This window comes from Elephas maximus, chromosome 6, assembly GCF_024166365.1.
Source record: "Elephas maximus indicus isolate mEleMax1 chromosome 6, mEleMax1 primary haplotype, whole genome shotgun sequence".
In the NCBI taxonomy this organism is placed as follows: domain Eukaryota; kingdom Metazoa; phylum Chordata; class Mammalia; order Proboscidea; family Elephantidae; genus Elephas; species Elephas maximus.
This window is the reverse complement of record NC_064824.1, coordinates 89130189-89149549: the sequence shown is the minus strand read 5'-3', so window position 1 is coordinate 89149549 and position 19361 is coordinate 89130189. Positions and strand designations below refer to the sequence as shown.

At 34.6% G+C, this 19361-nt stretch overlaps 1 protein-coding gene across 4 annotated transcripts in view; it reads right to left on the bottom strand.

Moving 5' to 3' along the window:
* GLS (glutaminase) overlaps positions 1 to 19361 on the bottom strand; it is an 80594-nt gene that overhangs the window by 55644 nt on the left and 5589 nt on the right. For all 4 annotated transcript variants that reach the window (XM_049887709.1, XM_049887711.1, XM_049887710.1 and 1 more), the window contains exons 2-6: positions 10817 to 10913; positions 10348 to 10469; positions 5316 to 5445; positions 4450 to 4529; positions 729 to 892 (exon numbers count right to left, since the gene is read on the bottom strand). In XM_049887709.1, coding sequence (XP_049743666.1) covers positions 729 to 892; positions 4450 to 4529; positions 5316 to 5445; positions 10348 to 10469; positions 10817 to 10913 — 593 coding nt within the window. The remainder of the gene's footprint in view (positions 1 to 728; positions 893 to 4449; positions 4530 to 5315; positions 5446 to 10347; positions 10470 to 10816; positions 10914 to 19361) is intronic.

The window sequence follows — 19361 nt, the reverse complement described above, 5'->3', positions numbered from 1 at the left end:
ACTGAGATTTACAAGTGACTCCCCTATTTAAAAAAAAAACAAAACAACCAAACTTGTTGCTGTTGAGTTAATCCTGATTCATGGCAACCCCATGTATTAGAGTAAAATTGCTCCTCAGGGTTTTCTTGGCTGTAATGTTTACCGAAGCGTAAAGATTATAGGCCTTTTTTCTGTGCTGCTTATGGGAGGATTCCAACCACCAACCTTTAGGTTAGCAGTCGAGCAAAATCCATTTGCGCCACCAAGGGACTTATCCAAATCAAAAAATCCAAACCCAATGCCATCAGTTGATTCCAGTTCATAATGACTCTATAATAGAACTTCCCCAAAGGGTTTTTAAGGCTGTACATCTTTATAGAAGCAGAATGCCACATCCTTCTCCTGTGGAGTGACTGGTGGGTTTGAACCACTGACTTTTTTGGATGGCAGCTGAGCACTTAACCATTCACCACCAGGGCTCCTTCAGGGACCTATAGGTGGTTGTAAAGTGAAGCTCTTACACTTTGCCCTCATCTTCATACCAGCCCACTTCCCAGAGGTATAAGATACTCAAAATAGTAATTTTTAAAAGAAAGTGATTAAATTGTCTCTATGGATTTCACAGAAACCCAAAGGCAAATGAAAAAAAGTATGGAAAGTTTTTAATTTCCTTCAAAAAATATAGAAAAAAGATTTACATATGAAAATGAGATACTTCTTTTTCCAACCAGCTTGTACATAATTCTTACCATCTTCATTTAAAAATAGTTTGTTGAATCTTAATCCACTCGGCTCTTTTCCAACATATCGATGCACATATTCTGTTCCAAGGTCATTAACAGCAATGGCGTACTTCAAAGGTTTTACACAGGACTGAAGACAAAAGGGAACTTTGGTGTCTCCAATTGAATGCCTATTTAAAAACAGATTTAAAAATAATTAAGATCACTCGGAAAAAAATACAACTGCATAACTGGAGTTGTTATTTTTACATGTTATTCTAATTTACATAGTTTTTCCCACAATTCAACCACAAAAGTTTACTTTAATATTAAATAATAAGTATAAAAAAAGCAAACCCATTGCCATTGCGATTCTGACTCCTAGCAACCTTATAAGGACAAAGTGGAACTGCCCCACAGGGTTTCCATGGCTGTAAATCTTTATGGAAGCAAACTGCCACATCTTTCTCCCAAGGAGCAGCTTATGGGTTCAAACTGCCAAACTTTTGGTTAGCAGCTGAGCACTTTAATCACTGTGCCACCAGGGCTCCTAGTAAGTATAAGAAGTATGTTTATTTTAAGAGGGATAATGCAAAAAAAGACAAAAAGCCCAAAAGCATTCAGGTAATGAAACGATTCTAAATTGACTCATCAACAATTACGTAATGTGAGAATTTTCCTTTTTAATGGCAATAAGGTACCCTCCCTATCGCTGCCACCCATATTCAATCATATAAAATAATTAGCCCTTTTAGAAAATTATTCTTTTTTTTTTTTTTAACTCAAACCCTTAAGCGATGGCTAAACCATTAGTTGGAGTTGAAAGGAGTTCAGTTTAGATTCAATACATTCTCTGAGAGCCTGCCTATAAATGTCTCATCTTATGAACCATATTTACTCACAATTCCAACCTCATTAAGAGAAATAACATCCAATTTTACGAACCTGATAGAGCTGGCACTAAAGTTACATTAGACAGTCATCATCACCATGTAGACAGACAAAAGGAAAAAAAAGAAAGCTTAATCTATTACCAATCTTGGAGGTACAGCATAGCTTTGGGAATGAAAAGAGTCTGACCAACTCCATTACAATCTCCATAAGGGCAAGGATCTTTGCTTTATTCACTAACATATCCCATTAGTGCCCTAATGTACCAACACATTACAGGCGATCAGTAAATACTGAATGAATTAATAAATAAATGTCGTTAGTTACTGTTGAGTTGGCTCCAACTCATGGCGACTTTGTGTATAACAGAATGAAAAGATGCTTGGTCCTGTGCCAATAAATGGATGCATAAATCCTTTATCGCAAAAGTTTTTCTAACATGTTGTAGAAACTTTGTCAAAAGATTTTATAATAAGAATAAACATAGTACTCTAAATGATTACAAAAGTATTTTTTTTTAATTCAGGACTGTACAACACATATGGAAGCATAAACAAATACACATTTAAGTCAAGCAATAATATATAGTTTAATATGATAAAACTGAGAACATAATATTAAAAAAAAGAAGAACTACTGGACACTTTTGACTTACTAATTCCTCTAAGGTGGGTGACCAGGTACATTTATTGACCAAACTGGGATACTTCTGAAAGCGAAACTGGCACTATTAACAACTACCAGAAGCAAGAGGTTTAAAAGCGACTGTCCTATGACAAACAGGAACCTATGGCCATCTCAGTCCCAAGTATATTATAGAATATAAATGCCTATGCATGTGTATGTATCATCATATAATACTTTTTCTATCAAATTTACACACAATTTAATTAAGAGTATAACTTCAACTTGATAATTGTTCTAAAAAATTATCTTACTACCTTTGGAATTAAAGATATCTACGTTCTAGTTCCAATGCCAGTTTTTAAAATTCTCTAGAAAAGAACACTAAAAGAATCATCTCCACCAACAGGCAATGTTTGAGAAGAGAAATACCATGTGCAAGCATTACATGATAATAAACCATTCCTTCCAAATCCAAAAAAGAGGAATGTAACTACCTACTAGAATTTGCTCTACAAGGAAAAAACCATGTTTTTCATTTGCGTCCTTTCCTAGCACCCAACATTCACTTCTACACAACTGAGTGTTTAGTACCATGAGTTCAGATGAAGATAAAGGTGTGCCATAAAAGAAAGGCCACCACACTAGAAGTTAAGACACCTACATGCTAGTTTCAGCTTTGCCAATAATATGGGAACTCCGGGCCTCAGGTTTCTTATTTTCAAAGTGAATGGGCTAAGCCATATGGTTTTTGTTGTAAATACTTGAAGATAATTAGAAAAAAATAAAATGATCACTTAGAATGAAGAGATCAAACTTTCATAAATAGAAGGGAGGAGGCTTTAAGTAGGACATTATCTTGAAAAGTAAACCCTAAAATTACAGATTAGACAAAAGAATACTGATTTTTCTTTTTGGCATCATTTTTCTCAAAAACCTAATTACGATAATAAATCTTTATGTTTGACTTCCAGCACAATAATAAAAAGCATTATTCTTGAAAAAATAGTCCACAACTTTATTAATTTTTCCAAGGGTCTCTCTTAATTCTTTGATTTTTAAATTAAATCAGCCTCTTTGAAGCGCCCTCACATCACTGTCCTTTTCATCATTCTGTCAGACTCTCATTTGTCAGTGGCTGTGTCTGCAATGTGAGCATACCCCAGATATTGCTTTCATTGACTTCACGAAACTCAGCATATTTTGTAAGCTACACCTTGTACTTTGCAAATGGTTGATGAACAACAGGATGTGTTACGCTGCATTGTCTAACTATCGCGCTAATCATCAGGAGCATGAGGAACAAAGATACTGACAGCAAGGGTAACCAATGTTAAGCTGAGAAATGAGGACTCATTTTCTTAGTGGTCAGTTCATTACTGAGTAATTCCATGTTCTGACAGGTCTGCTTTTCCTAAACAATTTCATAACTACAGGTATTTAAATATATACTTGAATAACAGGACTACGACTATGAAGATAGACGCAATGCCTCATATAACTTAGTTCAGGCAGTTCCCGAGTTATAAACAAGGTCCATTCCTAACTATATCTTTAAGTTGAATTTGTAGGTAAGTCAGAACAGGTGCATTCGGTTCTTATCTAGCCTTACTTTACTGCAAGACAGGAAGCTCTGGTGGTGCAGTGGTTAAAGTGCTCGGCTGCCAACCAAAAGGCAGACAACCACCAGCTGCTCCAGCCATGGGTGTTGATAGTACTGTACTATGTAAAAAAAAATTAGAAATACCTAAAAACAAGCAATAAATATCTAGTCTGCTTCCGTAAAGATTTACAGCCTTGGAAACTATGCGGCAGTTCTACCCTGTCCTATATGGTTGTTATGAGTCAGAATCGACACGATGGCAGTGGGTTTGGTTTCGCGTTTTGGTGTGAGAACAGGCAGCAGCAAGTCAAGATGGTTGTGATGAAGAACGTGTTGCAAGCCGGGTGGTTCAATCATTTCAAAGTGAGGGGAAATTCACGTAACATTAAAGGGCACGTATGAGTTATCCAAGTTGTCTGACGTTCGTAACCTGGGGACCGCCCGCATATACAGTTACTGTCTCAGTTGAGTTATTTTAAAAATTAAATTAAAATCTACATTTATTTACCTTCTTGAATTTATGTCATACTAGGGCTAACTTCCTTTATTGGAGATGGCCTTTTTTTATCCCATGCTCACTGTGACACAAATTTAAGGCTTAGAAGTGCGTTTTTATGGACTTAAACTTACCTCTGTCCATCTACTGTACAAACTGATACACCCCACAAATCAGGACTGAACTTGGCCAGTTGAGGAATATAATCTGCAACCTATTCAAAACATTGGAAAAAAAAAAGAACAGATATAGGCAAACAATTTCTTCTTCTACCAAAAAAATTATCTCAATTTGGCTTCTGCCAATTACTAAAAAAAGCTAAGGGCACACAAAATCGAGGAATGGGTGAGATCTAACTGACTTCTCTCAGTCTCCATCATCTCTTATCTTTCCCAATGCATTCTCTCTACCTAGAAAAGGAGAGCCTAAAACATGAATTTGGATATAATTTTGTTCTTTTTTTTAAGGGAAAGAAGAACTTCTTTAATCAGGGTCATGGGTGTTGATAAGGTTGTACTATGTAAAAAAAATAGAAACCAAATACCTAAAAACAAGCAATAAATATCTACAATGAAATAATTATCAAGAGCTAATAATATACTGAAGCTAAGTATTGTACTCAAAGCTAAACAAAAAATAAATAAAATGTAGAAATTAATGATACAGTTCCTAGTATTATTTAAGACTTTTTTTTTTTAAACCGGAAACTTTTCACTTAATGCTGAAGGATATCAGATCTGTAGAGATTTGCTATAAAATTCTTTCACTGATTAAAAAGCCATCACAACCATTTGAATAAATAGTAATACTTAAAATTAGGTTTCCTTTTAGCCAGAGTAACTATAGAAAATATTTCAAAAACATTAAATTCAGTGGCTTCACTTAAATTTGTTAATTGGCAAAACACTAAAAAAATATATACTTTTACTCTCTGTACTTCAAGTTGAGCTTAACACACTAAGTGACTGCATTAGGAAGACACGCACATCAGAAAAATTACCTTTCCTCCGGACTGCTTTTTGGCACTTTCAAATAACTCATCGATGTGTGAGGTAAAAGACATAAAGTCAGGAATGACAAACTTTCTTCTAAAGGCTTGTGTCAATAAAACAATGTTGCTTTGAACACATCTGTGAAATGTGAGAAAAAAATTAATAGTCTGGGTGCCTTTCAAATATTAATATTGGTAATAAGAAATAGTATTAATTAGGAGGATATTAACCCTATATATAAACAATAAAGTCATCATTTTATACAACAAACTAAATTCCACAAGTAATACTCTTTCCACATTATTTTCTTTCCTCCCAGCAGCCTTTGATGTAGTTGCTTGTATGCTGTTGAAGCAGCTAAAGGAATAAATTGAATGTACATAAAAGTTAGGTCAAAGATTAAAATGACAAGAGCATTATACCAGGTAAGTATTAAGACCATCTGAAACAAGTTTCTTAACCTGCCAGGGTTGATAAGCATTCAGCTTGATTTGCGGTTAGCAAAAAATCAGGCTTTAATATGTCATGGCTGACGTTCTGTTTATTTTTCAATTAAGTAACCTCAGAAACATACTTCTTAGTTCCTCTATACTACTATTACTGGTACTTAAAAAAAAAAAAAAACCTGAAACATTTTATATTTTTAATGCATTTTTCCCGAATTCCATTTTCAAAAACTTACATTTCTTAGTTAAAAATGGAGATAAAGTCAATAGATTAATTTACCTCAAATTAAATACTTGTTAAAATGTTTGTAAAAACTAACATAGTTTTTAAAAAAACTACTATAAAATAGTGTAACAATTTTATACAATTTGAGTCATCAAAAGTATTAAATTATTCTGTTTAATGTAAGATATGTAATACATTGTAGAATAAAAATGTTTCACTGCTAAAAACTGTTTAAAGGCCAGGGTAAACAAGACATCAAAATGTGGATGGGAGGGCACGAAATTTAATGATTTGAACCAGTACTCTGCTTTGTTCAGAAAAAAAAAAATTTTTAACCCAGAAAATATTTTAACGTAACCTTAGAGAAGAGTGTTATAAATAGTGCACCTATAATATGAGCTTATCTTAAAAAGAGCCTCAGTAACACTATCAAGAATACTTCATTGATAAAGGGGGACTTGCTATGACATGGGCATCCAGGCACAATATCAAATAAAATACATCTCAAGGCTAAGCTCTTAACAGACAAAAACCAAATGTTCATAGTTGAAGTTTTAAAGTCTAACCAGTAAAACTGTGAGAAGTTTTTTTATGCACAGTAACTGGATTCCTTACAGGTAAGTGATGTGATACTATATATCAGCAGTTTATTTGGGGAAGAGAAAATAAAAAGAAGAAATCTGGCATTTTTTTAAATAAGTACACTAAGTTTCAAGTACTATTCGTCCTGTTTAATACTCAAAATATCAACACTTTGAGAAGAATGATTTCCCCACTTTACAGATAAGAAGTTGAGACTTTGCGAGGTCAAGTAACTTGCACTAATCATAAATAGAAAAACAAGCAAGTAAAAACTTTTGGTATTTCTTTTTTAGTCTGTGATTAAAAAAAAAAATGTTTTTAAATCTCAGTATAATTCAAATTGTTCTAGATGAAACATCAAATTAAAACTTAAAAACAGATTCCACATTTTAACTATTAATAAAAATTCAGAATGTATATTCATCTGGGTCAACATAAAATTAGCACATTGGTTTAAAATTTTTTAAAATCCTAATTAAAAAAGATTAATATTCAGTGATAAGGACATCTCCCTCTCACATGAAAAAATTATAGCCCTAAATTCCATAATTAACCTGTAGACATATAAATAACTGATCTTTTAGAACACTAGTCAGTATCTACTTCAATACTTTTGATTAATCAATTTCCAGCAATGTTTCAAAGTTAACCTAAGAAATATTAAGCTTTGCCATTGCTTTCATATTTAATATAAAAATGTTTCACATAGCTATCAAAATTCAAATTGCACATATGAGAGCTGCAAAGAATATATTCCTAAAACATACATTTCTTAGAGGAAAAAAAATTAAGACAATTATTTATATCTACATCAATATCAAATCTATTTCCTCATTTTCAAGAAGTTAAAAAAGAGAAATACATGAGGACTGCCAAACGAATTTTGATTAACCTACTACCAACTACTATTCAAAATTAATCAGCACTTTCTAAAAGGGTTTATAATTAAAATTATTGTACAGCCAGTGAAATTTTGAGGCCTTTTTGGTTCTATCAGAAGGTGATGATAAATAAAGCTTGTGGCAACTTAGCCTTACCTGATGAACTACTATGGGCTAGCAAAAACAGCCTTACCACTCAGAATGGTTTTAAACTGTATACTGATGACTGATCTATATAGTAATGTTTTTCTTGTAAGTTATTTTAATACCCAACCCAAAACCAAACCTAATACCATCGAATCAATTCTAACTCATAGCAATGCCATGGGGTTTCCAAGGCTTTATATCTCTACAGAAGCAGACTGCCACATCTTTCTCCCAAGGAGCTGCTTGGTGGTTTCAAACCACCGACCTTTCAATTAGCAGTCAATCACTTTAACCACAGATACCATTAAGCCAACTAGAAAATCATAACCATATAAAATGAACTCTGAGGAGAAGGAAGTATTTACGTTTTCAGTAAGTTACATATTTCTCTGTGCTTTGTTCCGTTTTCTTATCTGTAAACTGGGAATAATAATTTTCTTAAATATTATTATGTATGACTAACAACTGTAAAGCACTTCAGTGTTTCACAAAATGTTCTTCAAATATATTTCATTAATAAAATAACATAATGGATATTAAATTGTTTAGAAAAATCAAATGCTATACAAATGTGAGGAACTGTCATTCACTTTCTCCCCCCAAAGAGCACTATTACACCAAAGTAGTTCTAATACTTAAAAGAGTAAAAAAAAAAAAAGCATAAATATATAAAGCATTAGTTTTCAACACAAATTTTCTACTATCAGTTTTAAGCATAATTAGCATTAAAAACAGGTGAGTATCTAGATGGGTACAGGCAGTCTCCAACTTTCAAATAGATTATGCCCCAAAAAGTATGCTTGGTACTCATTTTCCCGTTAAAAAAAAATGTCATATATAAAGAGTTGTTTCTCAGATTAGCCACAAAGGCTAAATATAATTACTGACAATGTATTTTAGGTATAAGAGTAACACTTTGAATCCAACCAAATCTACCCACCTTTACAGATTATTTGCCTTGGAAAATGAATTTCATGTTTTAATGTCTCTCTCCTCCCCAGCTACAGAGAAGTATGATATTTTGTTTCTGACAACGCTAATGAGATAACTTCTTACATTTAAAAACAGAGAAAGAACTTCTCTGGAGCAATCATCTTTCCAGGTGACCCAAAAAGTTTAATAGTCAGAAGTTGTGAATTACTTCATTCCAAGGATGAAAGGGGCAATCATTATACCTACAGACCTGGACTTTTCCACTGCCTGCTAATACATACTGCTAAGTATTTGTCAAGTTGAGAACTGCCTGTATTACAATCATCAATTTTTCTTAAAAAATGTTTAAAGTAATGGTGATTATTATTTTGAATATAATTATATATACAAAATTTTATAACTGTGTTTCCTGGCTTTGTAAATAATATATTTGAAATATTACTTCTAATCTCATATTTAAACACAGCAACAGGTTTTTAAAGCACAAAAAACTTCAAGAGAACTAAAAATGTCTAAAATACTGTTTCCACTTAAATTTCAAAGCCAATGCCCCATACCGATTTACCAACAGATCTACCTATCATCTCTCCAGCAACTTCTTTCAGGGACAGACTAAAATAACTCCCCACAAGGCACCATAATCAGATAGTGCATTAATATTAAAAATAAAACAATCCTTACTGCAAAGGCACAGATAACTCCAGAAATGATTTTCTTCTCTACACAAAAACACAGGTTCTGGAGTTTCAAAATTCCTAACACCAATTCTAACAGGGACCTGAAATCTATACTTCAAGGTCAGCTGAGTTAATAGAAACAAGAACCTCATTGTGAAAGGTAAGAATCCAAAACTGTACACAGTGCTTCCCAGCATGCCAGGAAACACTGAAGTACCCTAGTTAATATGTGTACCTTCAGATGACTTAACAACCCAGGATATCTCCAGGAGATATTTAGAACAAATTATTACCCACGCCCCTCCACCCCACAAAAAATAAAAGTAAATAAACTTTCAAAGTAAATGCAGGAATTCTTTGTGTCCACCTCAACCTAAGCATATGGTCTGGGAAAAGTCAATATCCTATACTAGTATTTATAGTTTTATACTAGTTTCATTTAACTATCAGTAGTTTAAAAAAAATACCATTTAACTTTGGGATCTATTACAGCGTGAAGTCCATTAAATCATTAGGTAATCAGATTAAATAGGAACACATTAACGAAGATCAATAATTAACAGAAATGCAAATACAGGAATGTAAAAATATTCTCATTTAACTAAATCAAGACATTCATCTCCAAGGTTGTCTTTAGTTTTTAGTTGTTTTGAGGGTAATGAAAATAGGCAAAAATCTATGTATTGATGTCTGGAGAGGGGAGAGAAGCAGATGATGCAGATATGAAAATCTGAGGAACACAGGGCTGTCCGAAGCCCTCTCATTTTATGAAGTCATCTAAATCATCTTATAGGAAAGACCTAGAGACCACGCTGAGAAAGCCTGCAAAGCATGCAGATGAATTAGGGATCAACATAAGCAATGACAGGACAAAGGGTATACTGTATTCACAGTGAAGGCAAGCTCCAGGTACTGTAAACTGGAAACATCTCCTTAGAACAGATTGAAAGGACGTATACTCTTAGCTCCAGTGTATAAAAGAATGCAATGTACACCAACTTCTTCAAACAATTATTTGTAAATCCCCTCCTCCCCTTTTTTTTCAGTTACATGGGAAGCATTGGCCTTCAAAGATGCAATTTTGTTTTAAAGTAAAACCACCACATAGCATAGCAAATCATCATTAGAGGTTTGGCAGAAATTTTTACTTTTTAAAAAGATCTTTGTCTAGCATGACACCATCTGATGTTGTTTGAAGAGTTAATCTTAACATATCCATACACTCTTTCAACCTGGGATCAGACGTTCGCAATCCTGTAGATTTGAGTGCCTGTTTTTGAAAAAATAAGAGTTTGTAAATACATAGTGCAAATAATGTATATGCTTATTCCAACTACAAGTTTTTATTCCTGTGTATAAAAACTTCTACCCAAGGTTTGAATATTTATATGCCACTTTAGTGTCACTATTACCCAATTTCTGGACAAGTTTCTCATTGTTTCTTTCACAGATTACCTTGAAATGAGCGTGATAAAAATTTGAAAACATGAGAGAAATAGGGTCAGTCAGAATCTACATGCCAGATGACCTTTAAGACTACATTTCAAAAATACTGTATTACTGATTCAGTATTACTGACTGTTAAAAACGTTACTGTAGAAAAATATAAAAACTTACTGTAATAAATTTATGAACAGGTATTTTCTCTTGTCCTTCCGCAATTGTATAAAACAGCAAGTCTTCCAAACTAGGTAACAGGCCCTGTTTTATTTTACTAAAGAATGAGAAAGAAGACAAAATTAATCCTTGTGTGAACACTGTAATGGATTTTAGTTAAATCTATTATTAAATAATCACAGAATCCGACTACAATTGAGCTAATCTACTCATCAAGGCTATGTTTACCAAAATCAAAACAGTACCACTAAAAGCCACACTGATAAAACAGTAAAAATATTATTCCTTAATAAATACAGATCTTTTTTTAATACCAGATTTTGAAATTGTGATTACTTTCTCTATTTGTGCTAATGCATCTGTTATGGTGATGACTTCCTATATGGCCCATTACATTCACTCAATATCAACTATAAAAAAAAGAGCCCAGCAAATATTCAAGTAAGAGTCAATATTTTTTAAATATGATAGCTATATTTATATATTATATGTTATTCAAATAGTTAACCTGACTGTAAAATGTGGTAGTGGCAATTAAGTAATGGACAGTTAAAAGAGTAAAAGCACAAATTCTGAATTGTGTCTGTAGTACTTACTAGCTGAGTGACCACTGGTAAATGAATTAACCATTCTGTGCCTGTTTTCTCATCTAAAAATGGGGGATAACAGTGCCTACCTCATAGAGCTGTTGGAAACCTATTGCCATTGGGTCGATTCCAACTCAGTGACCCTACGGGATAGAGTAGAACTGCCCCATAGGGTTTCCATGGAGCGGCTAGTGCATCTGAACTGCTGACCTTTTGGTTAGCAGCCCCACACTTAACCACTGCATCACCAGGGCCCCAAGTGGTTGTAAGGACCAGTTAATTCTATATATTTAAGTACCTTTAGAACCCTGCCTGGCAAAGAGTAAGTACTCAACTGATGTTAGTTTTGGTAGTTATTATTTCTAAAGTGATCTAGGTTCACATATATAGACCAAATTCCACAAATCATAAAGATGATTAGAATGTAAGATTTATCATAAAATGCATTAAAATCTTAATTAACTAAAATAGAATAACAATGAGGTGCTATGATTAACCAAACTTTTAAGCAAGAAATTTTTTCTTATCCATTGAAAAGCTTTCAAGTGAACAAACTATAATGAACCAATTAAATGTCTTTTTCTAAGCTCTGAAATGAAAATAACTTATTATTCTGAACATCAATGACATTAGTATTATGCTGATGTTATAAGGACTACAGAACAAACGAATCCCTTCTCCTGATCATTTCCCTCCCATTTTATTAAATAGGAATGGGGAAAAGGGACTGGTGTGCTTTCGATTTGTAGTCCTTATATAATCAATGTAATACTTATACATACATACACAGATACTGTGAAACCTGTGAGAGTCAGAACTCGACAGAACTGCCTTGTTTTTCTGGGTTTCAGAAGTTTTCTGCCTTTGACAGGGTGCAGTCTTTTCTATTGTTCTCTATTAATGGAAAATATTTGAGTTTCCTTCTCTGACAGGTTTCCTCCTTACACAGCTTTCAGCTTTCGCCAAGTGTGTATATACACAAACACACATACCGTAAAAGGATTTTACCTGATCTGTATTTCAAGAAAGAAAGTGAGAATGAGACAGAGGAACAAGGAGAAAATATTCATTTTCTTAAATTAAATTTTAAAACTTAATATAGTTGATAATATAATTGGTTCTGGACTAGCCATAGGTATAATGACAATTTTCATGCAAAAATTGTTATTTTCTATAAAAAATAAAAAAACTGCCACAAGTCTGTTTAAAACTGCACTTTTGTATTATTTAAAGAAGCTTCTCTGTGTCTAAATATTTCCTTGATTACCCAAAGAATGTATCAAATTTCCCTACTTTAATAGAACCATAAGTACTTAATTATTTCCCAAACTAGTATTATATTACTATCTTAAAAAGCAACAGAATACAGAGTTGATTGACAGAGTATGTATAGTTATACATATACATATAAATTTCTCTTAAACATTAATATTGGCATTAATATCATGTATACTTGTTTTCAAAACTGTTAGAACAACTTTTCATTTTTCAAGTCAATCTAAAAATATAGGAATTTCATGCCAATTCTGTTTAAAAGCTAATAAGTAGGATTACCATAAAAAAATTAATGACATATCCTGATATAGTTATTCCCTAAAACCATTTTTGTTCTTAGACAACTTTAAAATACATATTTGGGATCTTTTAATATTAATCACTAAAATTTATCAATCACTTATGTTTCAAATACTGTGCTGTTTTACACATATTCTAATATAAGGCCTTCAATGATCTTATGACAGAAGGTAAGATTGTTATCCAAAATACAGTATGATTCCTGCTACATAGTAAAAGCTCAATAAATTACTTGTTGAATAAATGAATGAGTCTATCTCCATTTCACATGTGAGGAAGCAGAGGCTCAGAGGGGTTAAGAAACTTCCTAAGGTTGCACAGTGGCAGACTCAGTTTAGAAACCAATTCTCTGAACCCAGAGTCCAAACTATTGACCACTACACTATACTGGCTCTTGAACTTACTGCTACTACTTTTTTAAGGCTAAACACATTTTCTAAACCTTACCCTGATCTAATACCACTACTCTGACTTCAGTAATACTGATGACCTAATATTTAAAGAAAAATTGAACCAGCTGTCAAAATATCAGTGGATAATAACATACCAATTATTTACAGAAAATGGTTCATCAAGTACATTGCAGATAGCGATAGTTTCTCACTTTAAAAAACTGCAGTATAAGCCTTCTGTGTATTTATCACACGAGTAAATGGTATTTGCTTTTCCTAAAAGCTAGGTAAATAACGTAAAATATGTACTTCTTTACCTTATGGCACACAGCACAAAAACATTAAAATGATCATGTTATTCCATAGTTAGCAAAAAAGGTAAATATTTACCTGCTTTTAGAGACAAGAGACTAACTTTTATCCGTAGGAGAGAAAATTTAAGACATCTGTAAATAATATGCTCTCAAAACATGGTCAAAAATGATTGAAAAAATAATAGTTATAAAAAATAAATTACTACCTATCTCAGCATTTAATAGCTTGGACTCTGATCTGAGAATGAGTTAGCTTAAACGGTCTGGGGAACAAACGAATGCAGATTCACTCCAAACTTTTAAAGAGAGAGAAATTACTCCAAAGATGTTTCTTGCCCTTATTTAATGTGATCTTATGGCAACGCTATCACAACAATGTACTTTGCTTTTAAAATTTGAAAGCAGAAAACTATAGCTAGGAACTATAGTTTAACTAGAAAATCTTTGAGAAGGTTTGACAAAAAATAGATTATAGCATGTTTTCAAATTTTAGCACTTTATTGTGCTTTAAGTTTATAGTTGCTATCAGTTTCTCATACAAAAACTTATACACACATGGTTATGTGACCCTAGTTGTATTCCCTATGATATGACAGCACAGTCCTCCTCTTCACACTGTATTTCCCGTGTGCATTCAACCAGCTCCTGACTCCCTCTTCCTTCTTGTCTCACCTCTGGACAGGAGCTGCCCACTTAGTCTCATGTGTTTACTTGAGATAAGCAGCACACTCTTCACCAGTATCATTTTATGTCTTACAGTCCGGCCTAATCTTTGTCTGAAGAGTTGGCTTTGGGAATGGTTTTAGTTCTGGGCTAATAATCTGGGATTGTGACCTCTGGGGTCCCTCCAGGCTCAGTCAGACCATTAAGTCTGGTCTTTTTACTAGAATTTGAGTTCCGCACCCCACTTTTCTCCTGCTCTATCAGGGACTCTCTGTTGAGTTTCCTGTCAGGGCAATCACCCTAGTTCTTCTGGTCTCTGGCTGATGGAGTCTCTGGTTATGCGGCCGTGTCTTGGGCTCTTATTTTCCTTCCGTCTTAGTGTTCTTCATTCTCCTCTGCTCCAGGTGTGTTGGGACCAACTGATGTACCTTAGACGGCCGCTAGCTAGCATCTAAGACCCCAGACACCACTCACCAAAGTGGGATGCACAATGTTTTCTTACTACACTTTGTTATGCCAACTGACCTAGATGTCCCCTGCATCCATGGTTCCCAGACACCCCCCCTTCTACTCTGTCCTTAGAAGTGTTTAGTTATATTCAGGAAACTTCTTAGCTCTTGGTTTAGTCCAGTTGTGCTGACTTCCCCTGTATTGTGTTTTCCTTCCCTTCACCTAAAATAATTCTTACATACTATCTAGTTAACGAATACCCCTCTCCCTCCCTCCCCACCCTTGTAACCATCAAAATGTTTTCTTCCGTGTTTAAACCTTTTCTTGAGTTCTTATAATAGTGGTCTCATACAATATTTGTCCTTTTGCAACTGACTAATTTCACTCAGCATAATGCCTTCCAGATTCATCCATGTTATGAGATGTTTCACAGATTCATCATTGTTCATCGTTGCGTAGTATCCCGTTGTCGTGGATTGAATTATGTCTCCCCAAAAATGTGTGTATCAACTTGGTTAGGCCATGCTTCCCAGTATTGAATGGTTGCCCTCCATTTTGTGACTGTAATTTTATGTTAAAGGATTAGGGTAGGACTGTAACACCACCATCACTCAGGTTACCTCCCTGATCCAAGGTAAAGGGAGTTTCCCTGGGGGGTGGCCTGTACCACCTTTTATCTCTCAAGAGATAAAAGGGAAGCAAGCAGAGAGTTGAGGACCTCATACCACCAAGAAGGCACCACAAGAAGCAGAGCGCGTCCTTTGGACACTGGGTCCCTGTGCCTGAGAAGCTCCTTGACCGGAGGTAAGATTGAGGACAAGGACCTTCCTCCAGAGCCAACAGAGAGAGAAAGCCTTCCCCTGGAGCCGACACTCTGAATTTGGACTTGAAACCTCCAAGACTGTGACAAAATAAATTTCTCTTTGTTAAAGCCATCCACTTGTGGTGTTTGTTATAGCAGCACTAGATGACTAAGACATCCACTGTGTGAACATACCATCATTTGTTTATCCATTCATCTGCTGATGGGCACCTGGGTTGTTTCCATCTTTGTGCTATTATAAACAGTACTGCAATGAATATGGGTGTGCATATATCTATTTGTGTAAGGGCTCTTATTTCTCTAGGATATATTCCAAGGAGTGGGATTGCTAGATCATACAGTAGTTCAATTTCTAGCTTTTTAGGGAAGCACCACATAGATTTCCAAAGTGGCTGTACCATTCTACATTCCCATCAGCAGTATATAAGTAAAATCAACAATTATTGATGAACCCTGGTGAGCTCTTCAGATTCCCTGGGAGAAAAACATAAAATGATTATGACCCTGTTTCATTCCTTCCCTAATTTTTGTTCTCCTCCATTTCCTAATTTCTACCTTTAAGAAGCTTTTGCTACATTGTTCCTTCATTTACTCATTCTTTCCACTTCTTTAACATCACAACATAGCTACCTTCGAAAGAAATGATTTCTCAAAAAAAAAAAAGAAAGAAAGAAAGAAAGAAAAAGAAAAGTCTCATGCTTTTAACTAGCATTTATGACACGTAAAGCTTTAAGTTAGGCATTGCTTATAGTCCAGATGGGGAAATACAAGATATATACTAATGAGGAACTATGAGAAAGCAGCTATGGGATCTAATCACTGAAAAATTACTTCACTGTGGGTCAATATGGTAAAGCTTTTTTTAGAGGAAGTGGAATCTGAGCTGGAACTGAAAGGTGGGTAGGAGCTGGAAACAGGGCAACAGAAGAGGATTTCTGGCAAAGGAAACAGAATGACCAAAGACACAAAGTGTAAGCATTCACTGGTGTTTACAAAGAACTACAAACAGCTAAAGCACAGGATGTATGAATTAAGGTGTCTGTTTCTACTCATAAAATGTTAAAAGACCTACTTTTCATAGTTGAGAGATATAGATAAACCAATAATGAGGAGACTGACTACCCAAGAAATATACAGAGTTTAAATTAAGAGCCTAGCCAACTTCTGCAATTTGAAGAGACACTCTTCATCTGCTTACTCTACTGCTCAACCAGTTTCCCAATTAAAAAAAAAAAAGTGTTTTTTTTTTTTTTTACCAAAGGATAATTCAAACTCTTCAGTATTCAGTTCTCTTATAATTTGGCTTTGCATTATCTGTTCTTAACTTATTATCTATAATTCCCCAATATAACTGACTATACTCATTGCCCTATAAATAAATCCTGCTATTTCACCCTTATTATTCTGTGTATAATCTTCCACTCCCCAAACTTCAAGGTATCAATGATCATTCCAACTGTTTCATAGGGCTTTCCCCGACCAGATTCTCTAGACCCTTTTTAGCACTCAGTGGCTGCATTACTGATTTTTGTACTTTGCTTACACAGCCTATTTTGTGTCAACACTGGGTATATAAAGATGAATAAAGTAAGGTTAGGAGCGTTGGTGGTGCAATGGTTAAAATGCTTGGCTGGGAATCTAAAGTTTGGCAGTTCAAGCCCACCCAGTGGCTCTGCAGGAGAAAAAACCTGGTGATCTGCTCCCGTAAAGATTTACAGTCTAGAAAACCGCATGGGGCAGTTTTACTCTGTCCTATATGGTCACTATAACTGGGATAAAAAAGCATGAGGTCTACCAACAGAACATAAAAGAATGCTTTGATCTTTTTATTTCCATGTCTTCATTTTAAAACAATAATCTTTAAAAGATATTGGGGTTGGTTTTTAAATCAGTTTATCATTTCTAGCTTAGAGCGATTAAATTCATAGTAAATGTCCACCAACACCAGCAAATTAATAAATTAACCATTAGGTTGAAAGTTCCATTGATGGTGGCTGTCAGAATTGACTCAACGGTAAAGGGTTTTTACCCATATAAGACCATCAGTATGGAAACCCTGGTGGTGTAGTGGTTAAGCACTATGGCTGCTAATCAAAAGGTCTGCAGTTTGAATCCACCAGGTGCTCCATGGAAACCCTACGGGAGAGTTCTACTCTGTCCTATACGCAGTTCCACTCCCTGGAAACTGTATGTGGCAGCTAACTCGATGGCAACGGGTTTTTTTTTTTTTTTTACCATTAGTATACCAGAATTAATTTAAGTCTAACAAAATTGCTTACCCTACAAGGCATTTTACCCCAAAGTTGATTAATTATTGGTGGAATTTAAAAACCAAATATAACATCTTTTAAGAATTTAATGTTAAAAAAAAAAAAGTTCTTTCTGTTATTTAATCCTAAAACCCTGTAAGGTAGGTATTGGTTGATTGGTGGCTGCAGACGTGTCAATTCCAACTCAGAGCGACCCCAAGTGTGCAGAGAACTGCTCCATAGGGTTTTCAAGGCTGTGACCTTTTGGAAGCAGATCACCAGCCAGGCCTGTCTTCTCAGGTACCTCTGGGTGGGTTCAAACTGTCAACTTTCAGCTAGTAGTCAAGCACTTAACTGCTTGTGACTCCCAGGTATAACTGTCCCTAATTTACAGATTAAGGACAGAGTATCAAAGTCAAGCAGTGTGTCAAATGTCACATAACTCTTAAGTGGCTGAACCAGAATTGGTTCCAGGAAGCTGGTCCTTACATATTTAAGAATTTTTAACCAAAATATTTAATAGAGGAATTGCTTACGTTAGTTGACTGAATTGTTGTTCTGCCTTATTAAAATTGCATCCTGTACAAAGTGTGGATGACATTGTATTAAATTAGGGTTGTGGTTTTGATCGCACTTTATTGAAGAAACTTACTCAAGAACAAGCCAAAGTACAAGCACAAAAGCCAGATTTCAATGAGGAAATGGTCAGGCTGTCCATATCAGCTGAGGGCAACTGTCCATTATGGGCACAGCTTTAGAAGGGGTCAGCCTTCCTGTCTCTAAATCCTAAAAGGTATCAAAAATTTTTTTTATTATGCGACATCAACAGTTTTAATGTTTTGAAATTAGTGCTTTCATTATAAGCACTTCTTTAGAAATCAGTAAGCAATAACAAATGTTATATACCAAGCAGAGGATACTTCTCAGAGAAAGCCAAGACACAGCTGCTTCTATGTTGAAAGGGATCAGAAAACACCGACTGCAGTAAAATGCACTGTTTCATAATCAAAGCAATTTTACATGTGAGTGCCCTCCAGCGTAAAACTGTAGTCACAGTGTCCATGGCTAAAACCTATTTACCTCACTCAGAGATATCAATGATTAGTAACTATTTCATAAATATCTTTTGACTCGGATTTCTTAAGCATTCCTCCTACTAGCAAATGAGCTAGAGATTGAAAAAGGAGAAAGGCAGCTATAAAATATAACTTTGGTTTATATAGGATTTACTATGACTGGGTTCCTACAGGGTCGATATGAGTCGTAATTGCCTCGACAGCAGTTGGTTTGGTTTTTTGGGGCTCTTTTAAGAATGCAAATCCTACAATTAGACTTTCAGTTTCTACAACCATAATTTTTCTTTACCTCAATATCACAAGGGTACTTTGATTTTACTGATTTCTTTCAAATAATTTTTTTAAACTGCAAGAAACATGCACGTTATCTTCAGCAAATTTCTCTTCAAGGTGACGTTTACTCTCTTCAAAATGAA